This window comes from Dasypus novemcinctus, chromosome 17, assembly GCF_030445035.2.
Source record: "Dasypus novemcinctus isolate mDasNov1 chromosome 17, mDasNov1.1.hap2, whole genome shotgun sequence".
In the NCBI taxonomy this organism is placed as follows: Eukaryota; Metazoa; Chordata; class Mammalia; order Cingulata; family Dasypodidae; genus Dasypus; species Dasypus novemcinctus.
In genome coordinates, this window is record NC_080689.1 from 81,397,336 (window position 1) to 81,412,811 (window position 15,476).

Here is a 15,476-nt window from a genome sequence, read left to right on the forward strand (position 1 = left end):
TTGCGGATCTGACTTCCCCCATAGGGCTGGCACCCAGCTGCAGGGATCCCTGAGGGCTGTGCTACACTGCAGGGCTCCCAGGCTTCCTATTGACCAGATTTGAGGTGGCCAGGTCTGAATCCCCTAAACTCTGGTGGCCCACACCCCAGAGACTCACACCTCTTGAGTCTTCAATATCTCAGATTTTCCACCCCTGAATCCATCACACCCTGAGGTCCATCTGAGGTCCTTGAATGCCCTAGCCTACAACGTTTGCGTTTTTTCTTTATTGTTTCATTTTGTTTTGTTTTTATTTTCATTTTATCTTATTTTTTTTACTTTTTTAAATGTCCTGATTGCTAATATTGTATTATCCCCTAGTCTTTTCTCCCAGCATATCCCCCAAAGTCTTTTTTTTATTCAGTTCTTTAGGGTTTTTTTTTCTTGTTGTTGCTGTAGTTGGTGTTACAATTGTGGTTCGTGTACATCTGTTTTTTTCTTTCCCCTACCTGTTCCCCACCCTTTGCCCACCCCCTTTTTCTTTCTTCATTTCTTCTCGTTTCTTTTTTTTTTTCTTTTCTTTTCTTTTCCTGTTTTCTCTCTCCCCCTTGTCCCTCATTTTCTACTTATTTTATTTTAACTCAATTATAGAATAGGTGCGGCAGGGAATACCTCACATTTGCTGGTCACTGCCTCATTTCTCTGTGAACTGATTTAGGCTACCTACACCATCCCCTTTCCCCTACATCTTGATATCCGCCATCATCTACTGTCTCTCCTATATTCCAACTCCCACCTCCCTTTCTTTGATCCACAAAGTGTCTAACTCTTAATTTCTAATACCTTTGTTTTGTTTTCTGTCTGTTATCCACTCTTGAAACTATTACCTTTCTTTTCTCTTTCCCTCTCTCACGAAAACAATAGCTTTTTAGCTCATACCATATTCCTCCCATATTCAGTCATCTACCTCATAATAGGTACTCTACCTACTGCTATAACTCTACACAATTTACATGAATCTAACCTCCATCCTCCCAGATCACATATTCTTGCTTTGTTAACATATATCACCAATACTACTTTACACTTTTTCCTTGCTTACACAATTGCCTTTCACCGGCACTAATACTTTCCTTTAAAGTGAACTTAACCAGCAACAAGAAATTAGAATAAGAAGAACAAAGTGACAAAGAGAAGATATAACACTTACACAAAAACAACAGCTAACTAATCTCCAAGAGTAGACAAAGAAGCTAAGGAACTGATTAAACCCGTCAAGATAATATGATGACCAGACAGCAACAAAAATCTACAAACCAAACCAGTAATCAGGAAAACATGGCTGAATCCAATCAACAAACCAAAAATCAGGAAGGGGAGCAGAACTTCGCACAAGCAATGAAAGATCTCAGAACATTTATCACCGACAAATTTGATGAAATAATGAAAGAGGTTAACAACATGAAGACAACACTTGGAGGGGAAATTGCAAACATACGCAAAAAGATAACAGATATGATGGGAATGAACACCACAGTTCAAGAAATCAAAAATACACTTGCAACAAATATCAGCAGACTAGAAGAGGCAGAGCAGAGAATTGGTGATGTGGAAGACAGTACATCAGAAATCAAACAGATAGTAGAAGGGGTCGATAAAAAGAAAAAAAATCCAGCTAGGACTTAGGGACCTGAATGACAACGCAAAATGCTCAAACATACGTATTATAGGCATTCCAGAAGGAGAAGAGAAGGGAAAGGGGTCAGAAGGAGTGTTGTAGGAAATAATGGCTGAAAACTTCCCAAATCTACTGAAAGAGACAGAAGTACATATCCAAGAAGCACAGCGCACTCCACTAGTCATAAACCCCAACAGGCCCACCCCAAGACATATACTTGTCAAATTATCCAATGCTCAAGACAAAGAGAAAATCCTAAAAGCAGCAAGAGAAAAGAAAACCATCACATACAAGGGAAGCTCCATAAGATTAAGTGCTGATTTCTCATCTGAAACCATGGAGGCAAGAAGGCAGTGGTATGATATAGTCAAGGTACTAAAGGAAAAAAATTTCCAACCAAGAATACTATATCCAGCTAAACTAGCATTCAAACATGATGGAGAGTTCAAAATATTCACAGATAAACAGAAAGTGAAAGAGTATACCAACAAGAAACCTCCCCTTCAAGAAATTCTAAAGGGAGTTCTGCAGGAAGAAAGGAAAAAACAGGACAGGCAGAGTTGGAGGAGAGTATAAGAGCAACAAAAAAAGACAAAAATTGAAGGAAAAAAAATACAAACAAAATATGACAAACACAAATCCAATCAAAATATGGCTAACACAAATAATTCCTTGAAAGTAATAACACTGAATGTCAACGGATTAAACTCACCTATCAAAAGATTCAGACTGGGACATTGGATAAGGAAATATGACTCATCCGTATGCTGTCTACAAGAGACACATCTGGGAAGCAGACTTGGCCCAGTGGTTAGGGCATCTGCCTTCCACATGGGAGGTCCTCGGTTCAAACCCTGGGCTTCCTTGACCCGTGTGGAGCTGGCCCACGCACAGTGCTGATGTGTGCAAGGAGTGCCCTGCCACACAGGGGTGTCCCCCGCATAGGGGAGCCCCACGCGCAAGGAGTGCACCCCGTAAGGAGAACCACCCAGAGTGAAAGAAAGCGCAGCCTGCCTAAGAATGGCACTGCCCACACGGAGAGCTGACACAACAAGATGATGCAACAAAAAAAGAAACACAGATTCCGTGCTGCTGACAACAACAGAAGCGGACAAAAGAAGACAACACAGCAAACAGACACAGAGAACAAACAACTGAGTCGGGGCAGGGGGAGGGGAGAGAGGAGAGAAATAAATAAATAAATCTTTAAAAAAAAAAAAAAAAAGAGACACATCTTAGACCCAGAGATGCATGGAGATTGAAAGTGAAAGGCTGGAAAACAATCATACAAGCAAACAATAACCAAAAAAAGGCAGGAGTAGCTTTATTAATATCTGACAAAATAGACTTCAAATGTGAAACAATTGGGAGAGACAAAGAAGGATACTACATATTAGTGAAAGGGAAAATCTGTCAAGAAGATCGAACAATCATAAATATTTATGCTCCTAACAAGGGTGCCTCTAAATACGTGAGGCAAATGCTGGAAAAACTAAGTGAAACAATAGATGCATCTACAATTATAGTGGGGGATTTTAATATACCACTATCTACCTTGGACAGAACATCTCAAAAGAGAATCACTAAAGAAACAAAACATTTGAACAGTATATTAGAGGAGCTGGATCTAATAGACATATATAGATCATTACACCCAAACACAGCAGGATATACATTTTTCTCAAGCGCACATGGATCATTCTCCAAGATAGACCATATGCTAGGCCACAAAGAAAGGCTGAATGAATTCAGAAAGATTGAAATCATACAAAACAATATCTCTGACCACAGTGGAGTCAAGCTGGAAATTTGCAAGGGACAGAGGCCCAGGTTTCACACCACAATTTGGAAATTAAACAGCACACTCTTAGAAAAACAGTGGGTCAAAGAGGAAATCTCAAAAGAAATCAATGACTACCTTGAAACAAATGATAATGATAACACAACATACCAAAATTTATGGGATGCAGCAAAAGTAGTACTGAGAGGGAAATTTATAGCCATAAATTCATATATTAAAAAAGAAGAAAGAGCAAAAATTGAAGAACTAACTGCACATTTGAAGGAATTAGAAAAACAACAACAAAGTAACCCAACAGGAAGAAGAAGGAAGGAAATAACAAAGATAAGAGGAGAACTAAATGAAACAGAAAATAAGAAAGCACTTGAAAAGATAAACAAGACCAAGACCTGGTTTTTTGAGAAGATCAACAAAATTGACAAACCTTTAGCGAGACTAACAAAGAAAAAAAGAGAGAAGATGCAAATACACAAAGTAAGAAATGAGAAAGGCAATATCACCACTGACCCCACAGAAATAAAGAAGTAAGAGGATACTTTGAAAAACTATATTCCAACAAAAATGACAATTTAGAGGAAATGGACAAATTCCTAGAAACACATAAGCAACCCATATTGACGAAAGAAGAAATTGATGATCTTAACAAACCAATCACAAGCAGAGAGATAGAATCAGTCATTAAAAATCTCCCAACTAAGAAGGGCCAGACATCTTCACAGGTGAATTCTACAAAACATTCCGAAAAGAACTAACACCAATCTTGCTGAAACTATTCCAAAAAATTGAAACAGAAGGAACATTGCCAAACTCCTTCTATGATGCCAACATTACCCTAGTACCAAAGCCAAACAAAGACACCACAAAAAAGGAAAATTACAGACCAATTTCTCTAATGAACCTAGATGCAAAAATACTTAACAAAATACTTGCTAATCGTATTCAACAACACATTAAATGAATTATACACCACGACCAAGTGGGATTTATTCCAGGTATGCAAGGATGGTTCAACATAAGAAAATCAATCAACGTAATACACCATATAAACAGATTGAAGGAAAAAAATCACATGATTATATCTATAGATGCAGAAAAAGCATTTGACAAAATACAGCACCCTTTCTTGATAAAAACACTCCAAAAGATTGGAATACAAGGAAATTTTTTGAACATGATAAAGTGTATATATGAAAAACCTAAAGCCAACATTGTTTACAATGGAGAAATCCTAGACTCCTTCCCTCTAAACTCAGGAACAAGACAAGGATGCCCATTGTCTCCACTCCTATTTAACATTGTCTTAGAAGTACTTGCTTGAGCACTGAGGCAAGAACCAGATATAAAACGCATTCAAATTGGAAAGGAAGAAGTCAAAATTTCATTATTTGCAGATGACATGATCCTATACATAGAAAACCCTGAGAGATCGACAACAAAGCTTCTAGAACTCATAAATGAGTTTAGTAAAGTCGCAGGTTATAAGATCAATGCACAAAAATCAGTAGCATTTCTGTACACCAATAATGAGCAAGATCAGGGGGAAATCAAGAAACAAATACCATTCACAATAGTAAATAAAAAAATCAAATACTTAGGAAAAATTTAACTAAAGAGGTAAAAAACTTATACACCGAGAACTATACAAGACTGTTCAAGGAAATCAAAGAAGACCTAAATAAATGGAAGAATATTTCTTGTTCATGGATAGGAAGACTGAATATTATTAAGATGTCTATCCTACCAAAACTGATCTACACATTCGATGCAATCCCAATAAAAATCAACACAGCCTTCTTTAAGGAAATAGAAAAACTAACTATGAAATTTATTTGGAAAGGAAAGAGACCCCGAATAGCCAAAGACATACTGAAAAAGAAAAACGAAATTGGAGGAATCACACTACCTGACTTCAAAACATACTACAAAGCTACAGTAGTGAAAACAGCATGGTATTGGCATAAGGAGAGACACACAGACCAATGGAATCGAATTGAAAGCTCTGATATAGAACCTCACATATATAGCCATATAATATTCGATAAAGCCACCAAACCCTCTCAACTGGGAGAGAGTGGCCTATTCAACAAATGGTGCCTGGAGAACTGGATAGCCATATGTAGAAGAATGAAAGAGGACTACCATCTCACACCTTATACAAAGATCAACTCAAGATGGATCAGAGACCTAAATATAAGAGCCAAGACCATAAAAACCTTAGAAAGCAGTGTAGGGAAACATCTACAGGACCTTGTAATAGGAAATGGATTCATGAATATCACACCGAAAGCACGAGCAGCAAAAGAACTAATAGATAAATGGGACTTCCTCAAAATTAAAGCCTTCTGCACCTCAAAGGAGTTTGTCAAGAAGGTAAAAAGGGGGCCCACACAGTGGGAGAAAATATTTGGCAACCATATATCTGATAAGAAACTTATAACTTGCATATATAAAGAACTCATCTATCTTGAAAATAAAAAGATAAACAACCCATTTAAAAAATGGGAAAAAGATTTAAACAGACACTTCTCCAAAGAAGAAATACAAATGGCTAAAAAGCACATGAAAAAGTGCTCCAAATCTCTAACTATCAGGGAAATGCAAATCAAAACTACGAAACTTACTCCCATAAGATTGGCAGCTATGAAAAAAACAGAAGAATACAAATGCTGGAGAGGATGTGAAGAAAGGGGAACACTCATCCACTGCTGGTGGGAATGCAGAAGAATTCAACCATTCTGGAGGACAGTTTGGCGGTTTCTCAAAAAACTAACCATAGATTTGCCATATCACCCAGCAATACCACTGCTGGGTATATACCCAGCAGAACTGAAAACAAGGACACAAACTGATATATGTACACCAATGTTCTTAGCAGCATTGTTCACTATCGCCAAAAGTTGGAATCAACCCAAATGCCCATCAACAGATGAGTGGATCAATAAAATGTGGTATATACACACAATGGAATACTACTCGGCTGTAAGAACAAATACACTACAAACACACGTGATAACATGGATGAATCTTGAGAACCTTATGTTGAGTGAAGCAACCCAGGCATTGAAGGACAAATACTACATGACCTCAATGATATGAAATAAGCAAGCTGCCTCAGAGAGCTGGAGACTGAACAATAGGCTTACAGGAAATCGGGGGGTGGAGGAAGGATGTGAGCTGACGTCTGCAGGGGTGGAATCTATGATGAGCTGGCGGTAAGTATGAGCACAAAGAAGAGATAAAATGGGGGCAAGGGGTTGCCTTTGGGTGGGGCTTTGCGGGTTTGAGGGGGGCTGGGGACGGGCGGATGGGTAATATTGCCAAAAAAGTGGGGGGAGGGAGGGGTAGCATACGAACATAGGAGAGCGTCAGGTGTTGGTTGAGAGTAAAATGCTGAGAAAATCGTATCAAAATATAATTAAGAGGGTTACCTGTTCAGGATGCTCGGAGGGGATGGTCTGATGCAGGACGGGCTCCTGGGGGATATCTGAATGCTCATTTTGCCAGAGTGGGTTGTACCATTGTATAGAGACCCAAGTAGTGAGAGTGGGGGTGGACCCACATCCTGGGGAGGACTAATGCCATCAAATAGAGGAAACTGTATCCCTCAAGAGAAAGGGTGGCTCCCAGGGCATTGGGGCAGTTGAGCAAGTTAGGCCCTGAACACTGTTGCAAGTATCTCTGGACGTGGCTCCTCGGGAAACGGAGGTTGGCTGTCACTGTGGGCACCAAGGGGATGGGAAATGGATGTTAAATGTGTGGAACCAAGGTAAATGGGGGGTAAGAGAGGAGTTTTGCAAGAGTACACAAGGATGGATATAAAACATGTAATATTACACCATAAACATATAGGGGACGACAGACTGACAATGTAAACCATAATGTAAAATGTAGGTTAACTAATAATTTAGAAAACTGTATATCCTAAAGTATGGACCACAATGTAAGCACAGATGTCACCTTGTTTGAAAGCTATTGTCTCAGACTCTGTACATCACTTTAAGTAAATATGATGTGAATAGGTTGTAAGAGTATCGCTGTGGAAGGGAAAAGGTTTTGTGGTATATATTGTATATATGAATTGCTGTGGTCTAGGGCTCTTGTGAAGGGAAGTTCAATAATTAGGGAGAAAAAAAAAGAAAGAAAGAAAAAGATAGGATATAGAATTTTTCCAAGTCAACATGTATTCTATATCTAACCTTTAAACCCATTGCTATATGGCATTTTGCTAGTAAGTGATCCTGACATTATATTGGGCTTCAATTTTCAGGAAGTTTTGGATCACAGAGTGGTTCAACAATGGCAGCGGAGGAATACTGGTATAGGATACTATTGACAGGTGATATATGGCTGACAGGGAGCTATACAGGGCATATGTCCAGGGTGCATGGTAATGTTTGGATATACTCATAGTGGCAACAATTAAAAACTACAGCTGGGGGGGTACTGGGTTCCTGGCCGGGGGTACTCTGTCGTGGTTCCTAGGGGAGCAGCGGCAGTCCCCCAGGTGCAGTGGCAAGGACCGGGAAGGAATGAGGGTCCAACAGTGAGCCCCTGATACTAATGACTATGCTTGTGAGCCTATATGCCTGAAATAAGAACAAGGCCTAGCGCAGCACTGTGCCTGGGAATTTCCTCCTGACAGCCTTCATGTTACTCAAATGTGGCCAGTCTCAAAGCCAAACTCAGCATGTAAATGCAATGCCTTCCCTCCAGCGTCGGACATGACACCCGGGGATGAGCCTCCCTGGCACCGAGGGATCACTATCAACTACCAAGTGATGATGCAACTGGAAAATGACCTTGTACGGAAGGTTCAATGTGGATCAGCAGAATATCCCTGTCTACATATAATAACATGACTTTAAAATGCTGTTTGACCTAATGTAAGGGGGAAAAGGAAAGGAGAAATGAGTTTATATGGATACGAGTCTCTAAAAAAGAGTCTGGAGGCTGCCAGAAGGATTGCCCTTATGCACAACTGAGCAGAGTCTAAGAGACAGATAAAGTAGATACAATCCCCAGATACTGGTTCCTTGGAGGGCTAAAGAGACCCACGGGTTCTATGGTCATGGCAGATGGGGTTCACTGCCATGTCAGATGGCCCTTCTTTGGAGCTGGTGTTTCTGTGTGATGAAACTGGACTCAGATGGGACCTCTTTTCATAAGACTTTCATGCTGCTTTACTGGAATTGTAGTTGGTGTTGGGGTTTAAGATATATTTAGGGGATTTGAATCTCTGGCCTGACAATATGATAGCCAGGCCCTGAGCCTCAACAGACTCCAGCTCCTACAATCGGATTTATTGGAATCACCTCACTCAACTAAGATGGAGTTGAAGAAGGACAACCACCACACCATGGAGCCTAGAGTGCCGACAACTGAAAGCAGGAGGATTGCATCCAGTATCCATGTGGAATCTGAGCTTCCTCTTGACATAGAAGTGCAACGGACACAACCAATCCAAGGTCCACAGAGAAAAGGTGGCATTGGAGTGGGAAAAGTGGACATGGTGGCTGATGGGTATGGGGAATGGCAGGAAGAGATGAGATGTGGAGGCGCCTTTGGGACTTGGAGTTGCCCTGGATGGTGCTTCAGGGGCAATCACCGGACATTGTAAATCCTCACAGGGCCCACTGGATGGAATGGGGGAGAGTATGGGCCATGATGTGGACTATTGACCATGGGGTGCAGAGATGCCCTGAGATGTACTTACCAAATCCAATGGATGTGTCATGATGATGGGAGTGAGTGTTGCTGGGGGGGGAGTGGTGGGGTGGGGGTGGTGGGGTTGAATGGGACCTCATATATATTTTTTAATGTAATATTTTTACAAAATCAATTAAAATAATAATAATGAAAAAAAAGAGCTGTTGGCAGTAGAGTTGTTGTAAATAGCTGGGTACATTTTGCAGCTGGGCTTACTGCTCTAAGTCACTGTCCTCATGATGAATTTAAAAGCAGTTCAAGCCTTCGGTTGGGCCTTGGTGTGGTTCAGTTTTGCAGTATCTGCCCTGTTTTAGGTTAGGCACTTGTTGACATGCTTGTTATGTTGTGCTAACGATGAGTTGCATCCTAGCAGAGGCTTAGGGAAAGAGAACGCCTGTATAAGCCAAAGAACATTCTTTATCTCAGCCAGGAGTTACCTGCCTCTTTTTGGGAAAAGGTGGAAATGAGCCACCTGGTGACTTATAACATAGCAGGGATAGAATCTCCAGGGGGAAAGAATTGCCTTGCAAATCTAGTTATGAGGAGAGAAAGTGACCCCGTAGGTGGTCCAGAAAACACCCAGAGTTCCTGCTGAGTCCTTGATCTCTCCAGGAGTAAGCCTGAAGGATGCGACAGCCTGTGACTGGATTGGCAGCTTGTCTGCAGAGAAAACCTGCACAGAAATAGATCAGGTTTGGTTGTAAACTACCTACGGAAGTGTCAGTGGGAACTGCTTTTGTAGCAGTTTGATATGGTTATGAATTCCAAAAATAGATATTGGGTTATGTTTGTAATCTGGTCTGTACCTGGGCGTGATTAATTTATGATAGGGCTTTGATTGGGCCACATCATTAGGGCGCTGAGTCCCGGTGGGGACTCACAGATAAAAGGCATGGCAAAGGACAGAGAGGAAGGGTTTTTGATGCTGGAGTTTTGAGGTTGGAGTTTGATGCTGACGCCCTAAGCTGGAGCTCTGGGAAGTCAGCTTGCAGAAGAAAGAGAAGTGAGCCCCAGGAAGAAAGGAACCCTGAGCCCAGGAAGAAGCAAGACCCTGGAAGAGAAGAACCCAGGAAGCCTGAGCCCTCGCAGCTGTCAGCAGCCATGTTGCTCCAACACGTGGAAATAGACTTTGGTGAGGGAAGTAACTTATGCTTTATGGCCTGGTATCTGTAAGCTCCTACCCCAAATAAATACCCTTTATAAAAATCAACCGATTTGCGTCAGCACCCCTTTGGCTATTACACCCTCCTGTCATCACCCATGTCAGTTCATCTGACAGCTCCATAGCAGGGGAGAGCAGAGTAGGTGGCTTCATCAAAGAATTTCCCGCTGGTTCCTCACTGCTGCAAGGACTGAGCTCAGAGCTACTGCCTTCCCGAAAGGGTGGAGTCCAGAAGGCACAGAAGCTGGAAGGGGAGGCCTGACTGCTTTCCCTGGGTGGTATCAATGGGCAAGTGTGACTCCCACCTGCGTGTCTGCCAGCTGGCCCAGCTGCCCCCAGTAAAAGACCACATGAGGGGAAGGCGGAACGAGATGAGGCCATTTAAATCACAGCACGTGTCCATTGCCTACAGATAGCTTCCCGACTTCCAGACTTTGATCTGTTTTTAACATCAGGATTGTTACACCGTCTTTCCCCCTTCACTCTGTCTAACATTTATTGCAGTGACTGGTGCCTTTTTTCCATACCCATTTAGCTATTTATATCCTGAGGGCTGCAGCTATGTTGGGGGTACATGTTATACTTCCCAAATTTTCCACAAATATTTAGTACCAGGTTGCTGGGGTCCCTGGGAGGCAGTTTCCCCTTCTCTCCAGGAGCTCAGACATGAGCAAGGGAGGCTGACTTGCATTAGAGCTCCTGGCTCATTTGTGGCCTGACAGTAAGCACTAAGTACAAAATACCGAAAGCAGAGGCAAGTGTGAAAGGAAGGTCTAGGAAGGATGTCAGGAAGGCAATGGCGCTTAGAGGGGAAGTGGAGTGTGCGGTCGGAAAGGGATCTGGGTGAGAATGTAGACCCCAAGTGCAAGGTGCTGCTGGTGCAAGCACTTCTGCCCACGTTCTCCTCCTAGTGACCAGCAATGGCATTCCTGGAGTTAAAATGAAAGGAGGTCTGACTGTATCATCTAAGAATCCTTCCCCCACCCCCCACGGCTCCTTTGTCTGTTTGCTCAGTACTTTTGTTCATTGTTTGTGCTTGTTGTCTGATTATTTCTGCACATTGCCTGTTTTTTCTTTAGGAGTCACTGGGAACCGAACCCGGAACCTCCCATGTGGGAGGCAGGTGCTCAACTGCTTGAGCCACATCCGCTCCCTATCATGTAAGAATTTACAAACCCTTAGGCAGCTTGGGACAAGGGAGTAGCAAAACAATGACTTGGATTCTGCTACCCCCTGGTTTTGTGATCTTAGGCAACCCTCCCACAGTTTCAGTCTAAGTGGGATGGCGATAAGGACACCTGCCATGGCTACCTCCCAGGGCTGCTGCGAGGTGAAAGGACCTTCAGCTCGGATCCTGGGATGGAATCAACAGGATCCCTGGTTCAGGTGAAGAGGAAGGAGTAAGGGGCAGCAAACGAAACGGGCAGACCAGGAGATGAAGAGGGGCGATACGGAAGCAGCGCAGCAGAGCCAGGGCAAAGACAGGCACGGGCCACGCAGCGCTGCATGAGTCTGATCAGGTCCGCAGTATCTGTGGTTTCTCCAGCTTGTGTGAGGTAGGTCAAAAGGCCATTACCTAGAAACGGGAGGTAATCCTGTGGTCTGAGCCAAGTCAGCCCTGCGCTGTGTGCCTGCAGCAAGCGTGGAGCCCCGCCCCCAGCACGGCCCCGCCCCCCGGCACGGCCCCGCCCCCGACAGGCCCCGCCCCCCGGCACGGCCCCGCCCCCGCACAGCACAGGCTCTCGGGAAGCGCCTCAGGGTTGAAGTCCTGTGAGTCCTGAAAAGGACTTGGTTTTGCCAAGTTTCTGGGAAAACACACAGAAGTCACCTGTCTGGAATAGGTTAGGAGTAAGATTTTTTGAGGTAGGATTATGAATCTTCATAGACCTAGGATCCCACCTTATAAATTTGAAAATCTACCATTTTGGGACTAATTCCCCTGAATAAGAGTCAATAATCATAAATCATTTTTAAAAAAGTTTTATTAAATCATTTAGACTTGAAAGAAGTCACAATAGTTAACACACTAAAGTGCGTTCTGTACACCTCCAACCCAAATGGATTGAGTTCATAATTTTTATAAATAAAAAATAAACGTATTTACAGTGAAAAGTTAAAAAAAAAAACAACTTAGGGAAATTAGATGATGCAATCAGTTTGGGGTAAGAACCAACCTACAGGATTACACATAAGACATTTAAGATTTCATTAGGTTTAAAAAGTCCATAATAGAAGAAGTTAGTTGTAATATATGATTCATTTCTTACTACGGCTTTTTTTTAAAATCCCAAGAGCAGAACTTTTGGCCAATTTACATAAAAAGCTTCATTTTCCCTTTACAGAGGTAAAAGTACAAAAAGCTCTTAAATTCTTCCTAGAACCATCTAAGGAATAAAGTATTTAATGCTACAAATATCATTACAAAACTAGCTATGGACATAAACTGTTATACAGTTTGTGCTACTTATTCTCCAAATAGTGCATATTCCTAACTTATCCACCAGGGACAAAAATGGAATCAGCTTTTTTTGGAATGTTTCAAAATCACCATCAAATCTCTAGAAAACCTATTTCTAGAATGTTATAGCTTCCACATGTGAGGACTTTCAGTCTTCCACACTATAAAAATACTCCATTTAATTCTCTCTGTATATTATAGAAATTGCTTCTACCTCTCTAGGCAAAAGGTCAGGGCTATAGAGTTTGGCCAGCCAGTCCTAAGAGACCAATGATGAAAAAGGACTGTACATGAAAAGTTTAGCAATAGTTTCTGCTTGAATGTAGCAAAAAACAAAGAGTTGGCTCAAATTAGGTCATGCCCCAATATCCAGTTTAAATTTGACTTAGAAAAAGGAGTCTAAAATAAAATCGAGCATAGAACACATCTTCAAGTCCACAGTTTTGGGAAGCCGCGTTCCTGAGAGTGAGCTGTCTTTTGTCACCAGTTAGGGCTGCCAGCACAACGAAGGCTAACTGTCCGGCAAAGGGCTCTGGGAGCTGCTCGGCAGTCTCGAGGGCTTTGCCCCTGATGAACTCAAGGAGCGAGACCGCTGCCTGAGCACTGTTTTTCCTGGAAGCTCCAAGTCCTCAAATACAGCATTTTCGATGATATTTATAGCTTCGGGCCGTTCCATGGGAGATGGAGAGAGCATGTGCTGAACCATGACATACTGAAACATGAAAAGTGTTTTGTGATTAAGGGGCTAGGTTCAGACGCCAAAACAGCCTTCTACATCTCAGGACTCTCTTCTGTATTCTAAGCTTTGAGAAATACAAAACCACTCAATTCTGCCACTGAAGCATAAAAGCAGCCACAGGCAATGTGCCAACAAAGTGCTCCAATAAAACTTTACTTACAAAAATAGGCAGCAGGCAGGATTTGCCTATGGATACCACTATTGGCCAACAGCTGCTTTAAATAAACATGGACAATTTGGAGGCAATCATTTGTTTTTTAACATATAATAATGGACCTTTAATCACATCCTTGAAACAATGACATAATTTGACTTTAAAAAAGTTTCATCTTACAAGTCCAAGTGAATCTACAATTATTTCAATAACATTTTTAATAAAAAATAATCATACCAGAGATCAGCATTTAATACCCTTTCTTGATTTTTTTTTTGGAACCTCTTTTAATGTAACACATATTCTTATGAGCCACCATGGGAATCAATTCATCAAGTTTGCAAAGTATATGATAAGAAAATGATATTTAGTGAAACATTTCATTTTAGGCTAGCACATTCCTAAATATATTACCATAAAGTCCATTTTTAATACAATCCTTGATCGTATAATGCTGAAAGATACATTTTTACTTTTTCCAATTTGATATTGACTCATGTTAATTTACTTCAACCTTATTCAAGAAAATTTGTGATTTATCAATTTATGAATTTTGAAAGGATATATTGTGTTTGTGGACTAAACATATTACGAAATAAAAACAAATAAATAAATTAAAAAACTGCCCCCCAAAATAACTTACAGAGTCACCTATATATACTTTTCACCTTCAAGATCAGCTTAATTTTCCCTTCCCATACTCCTGAATCGTTTGCTGTGTCACAATGAGTGGTATAACGCCAATGTACATAATCAGTGGAAATTAAAGCCTTTTTTTTTTTTAAAGAAATAAGCCAGTATTTAAGACTTCTCCCAAATTCACTAAGATAAAGAGATAAATGGCATGATCATAACAGCAGCTAGAGCGAAAGAGAGAAAAGACGACTCCCACGAGGGTGGTGCTGCTCCTAGTTTTTAAGCAAAAGGCTGCAGAACTTCACACGTAGGAGATCATGCAGCACGGAGTGCAGAAGCCAGGATCACCAAGCCAGGCTTTGACTTTAACAAGTTGGGTGTCTTGGGCACAGTTTCCCTTCCTCTTTAATCCTTTAACTTTCTCATCTGTAAAAAGGGCACGCTGGCCAGTCAACTGCTAAGGACGCTTTACATTTTAAATGTAATTCTAAAGAAAATAAAAGAAGAGAATCATACATACCTCACGTGGATATTTCTGAGTAAATAGTGATGGAAATTTGAGATTTCTTACATCAGTTAAGGTCTAAAAAGAATAAATAGTGTTATGTACCTTTAACTTTATTTTGATATATAGATCTATTTAAATGTAACAATATTTTATGATACTAACAGAATGACTAAGAAGAAAGGTTGGATACTAAACAGATGGAAAAGTTACCAAGGGCTTTTCCTGATAGGATCATTTATATACAATGCTTTCTATGTACCTTCTATGAAATCATCAAATTCTAGAAAATTCAGATATAATTATTCTTGAGTCATACATGATACTGACACCTGGATTTTAACTAAAAATGGATTTGGTCCAAATATAATCTGATCATTCATGAATATATCCTTGTGTCCTATAGTAGGTTACCTTTTATAATAGTCTCTAACTTCTTTGTATTTGACAGGAAAGAACACGTTCTTTACGTGTGTGAAGAAAACCAAACCAACTGTGCTACATATTCAGTATAAAACTAAGCTTTTGACAATTCACTGGGGGAATTTTCATATAAATCATTACTCTCTTTGTGTTCCATTTTCCTTATTTATAAAACAGGGAAAACGGGACCTACCTCATGAGACTGTTTTGAGAATTAAATGAGATAATTCAAGTA

The 15,476-nt window shown here is 40.9% G+C and overlaps 1 protein-coding gene across 4 annotated transcripts in view; it reads right to left on the reverse strand.

The window, feature by feature from the left end:
* Positions 1 to 12,290: 12,290 nt before the first annotated feature.
* Positions 12,291 to 15,476, reverse strand: part of EIF2AK3 (eukaryotic translation initiation factor 2 alpha kinase 3) — an 83,864-nt gene continuing 80,678 nt past the window's right edge. For 3 of the 4 annotated variants that reach the window (XM_071208954.1, XM_058279055.2, XM_004472282.5), the window contains 2 exons: positions 14,834 to 14,896; positions 12,291 to 13,496 (listed from right to left, as the gene is read on the reverse strand). In XM_071208954.1, the coding sequence (XP_071065055.1) occupies positions 13,296 to 13,496; positions 14,834 to 14,896 (264 nt within the window). In that variant the 3' untranslated portion in view covers positions 12,291 to 13,295. Of the gene's footprint in view, positions 14,740 to 14,833; positions 14,897 to 15,476 lie in introns of all 4 variants that reach the window. The other variant, XM_058279056.2, reaches the window with a different exon arrangement.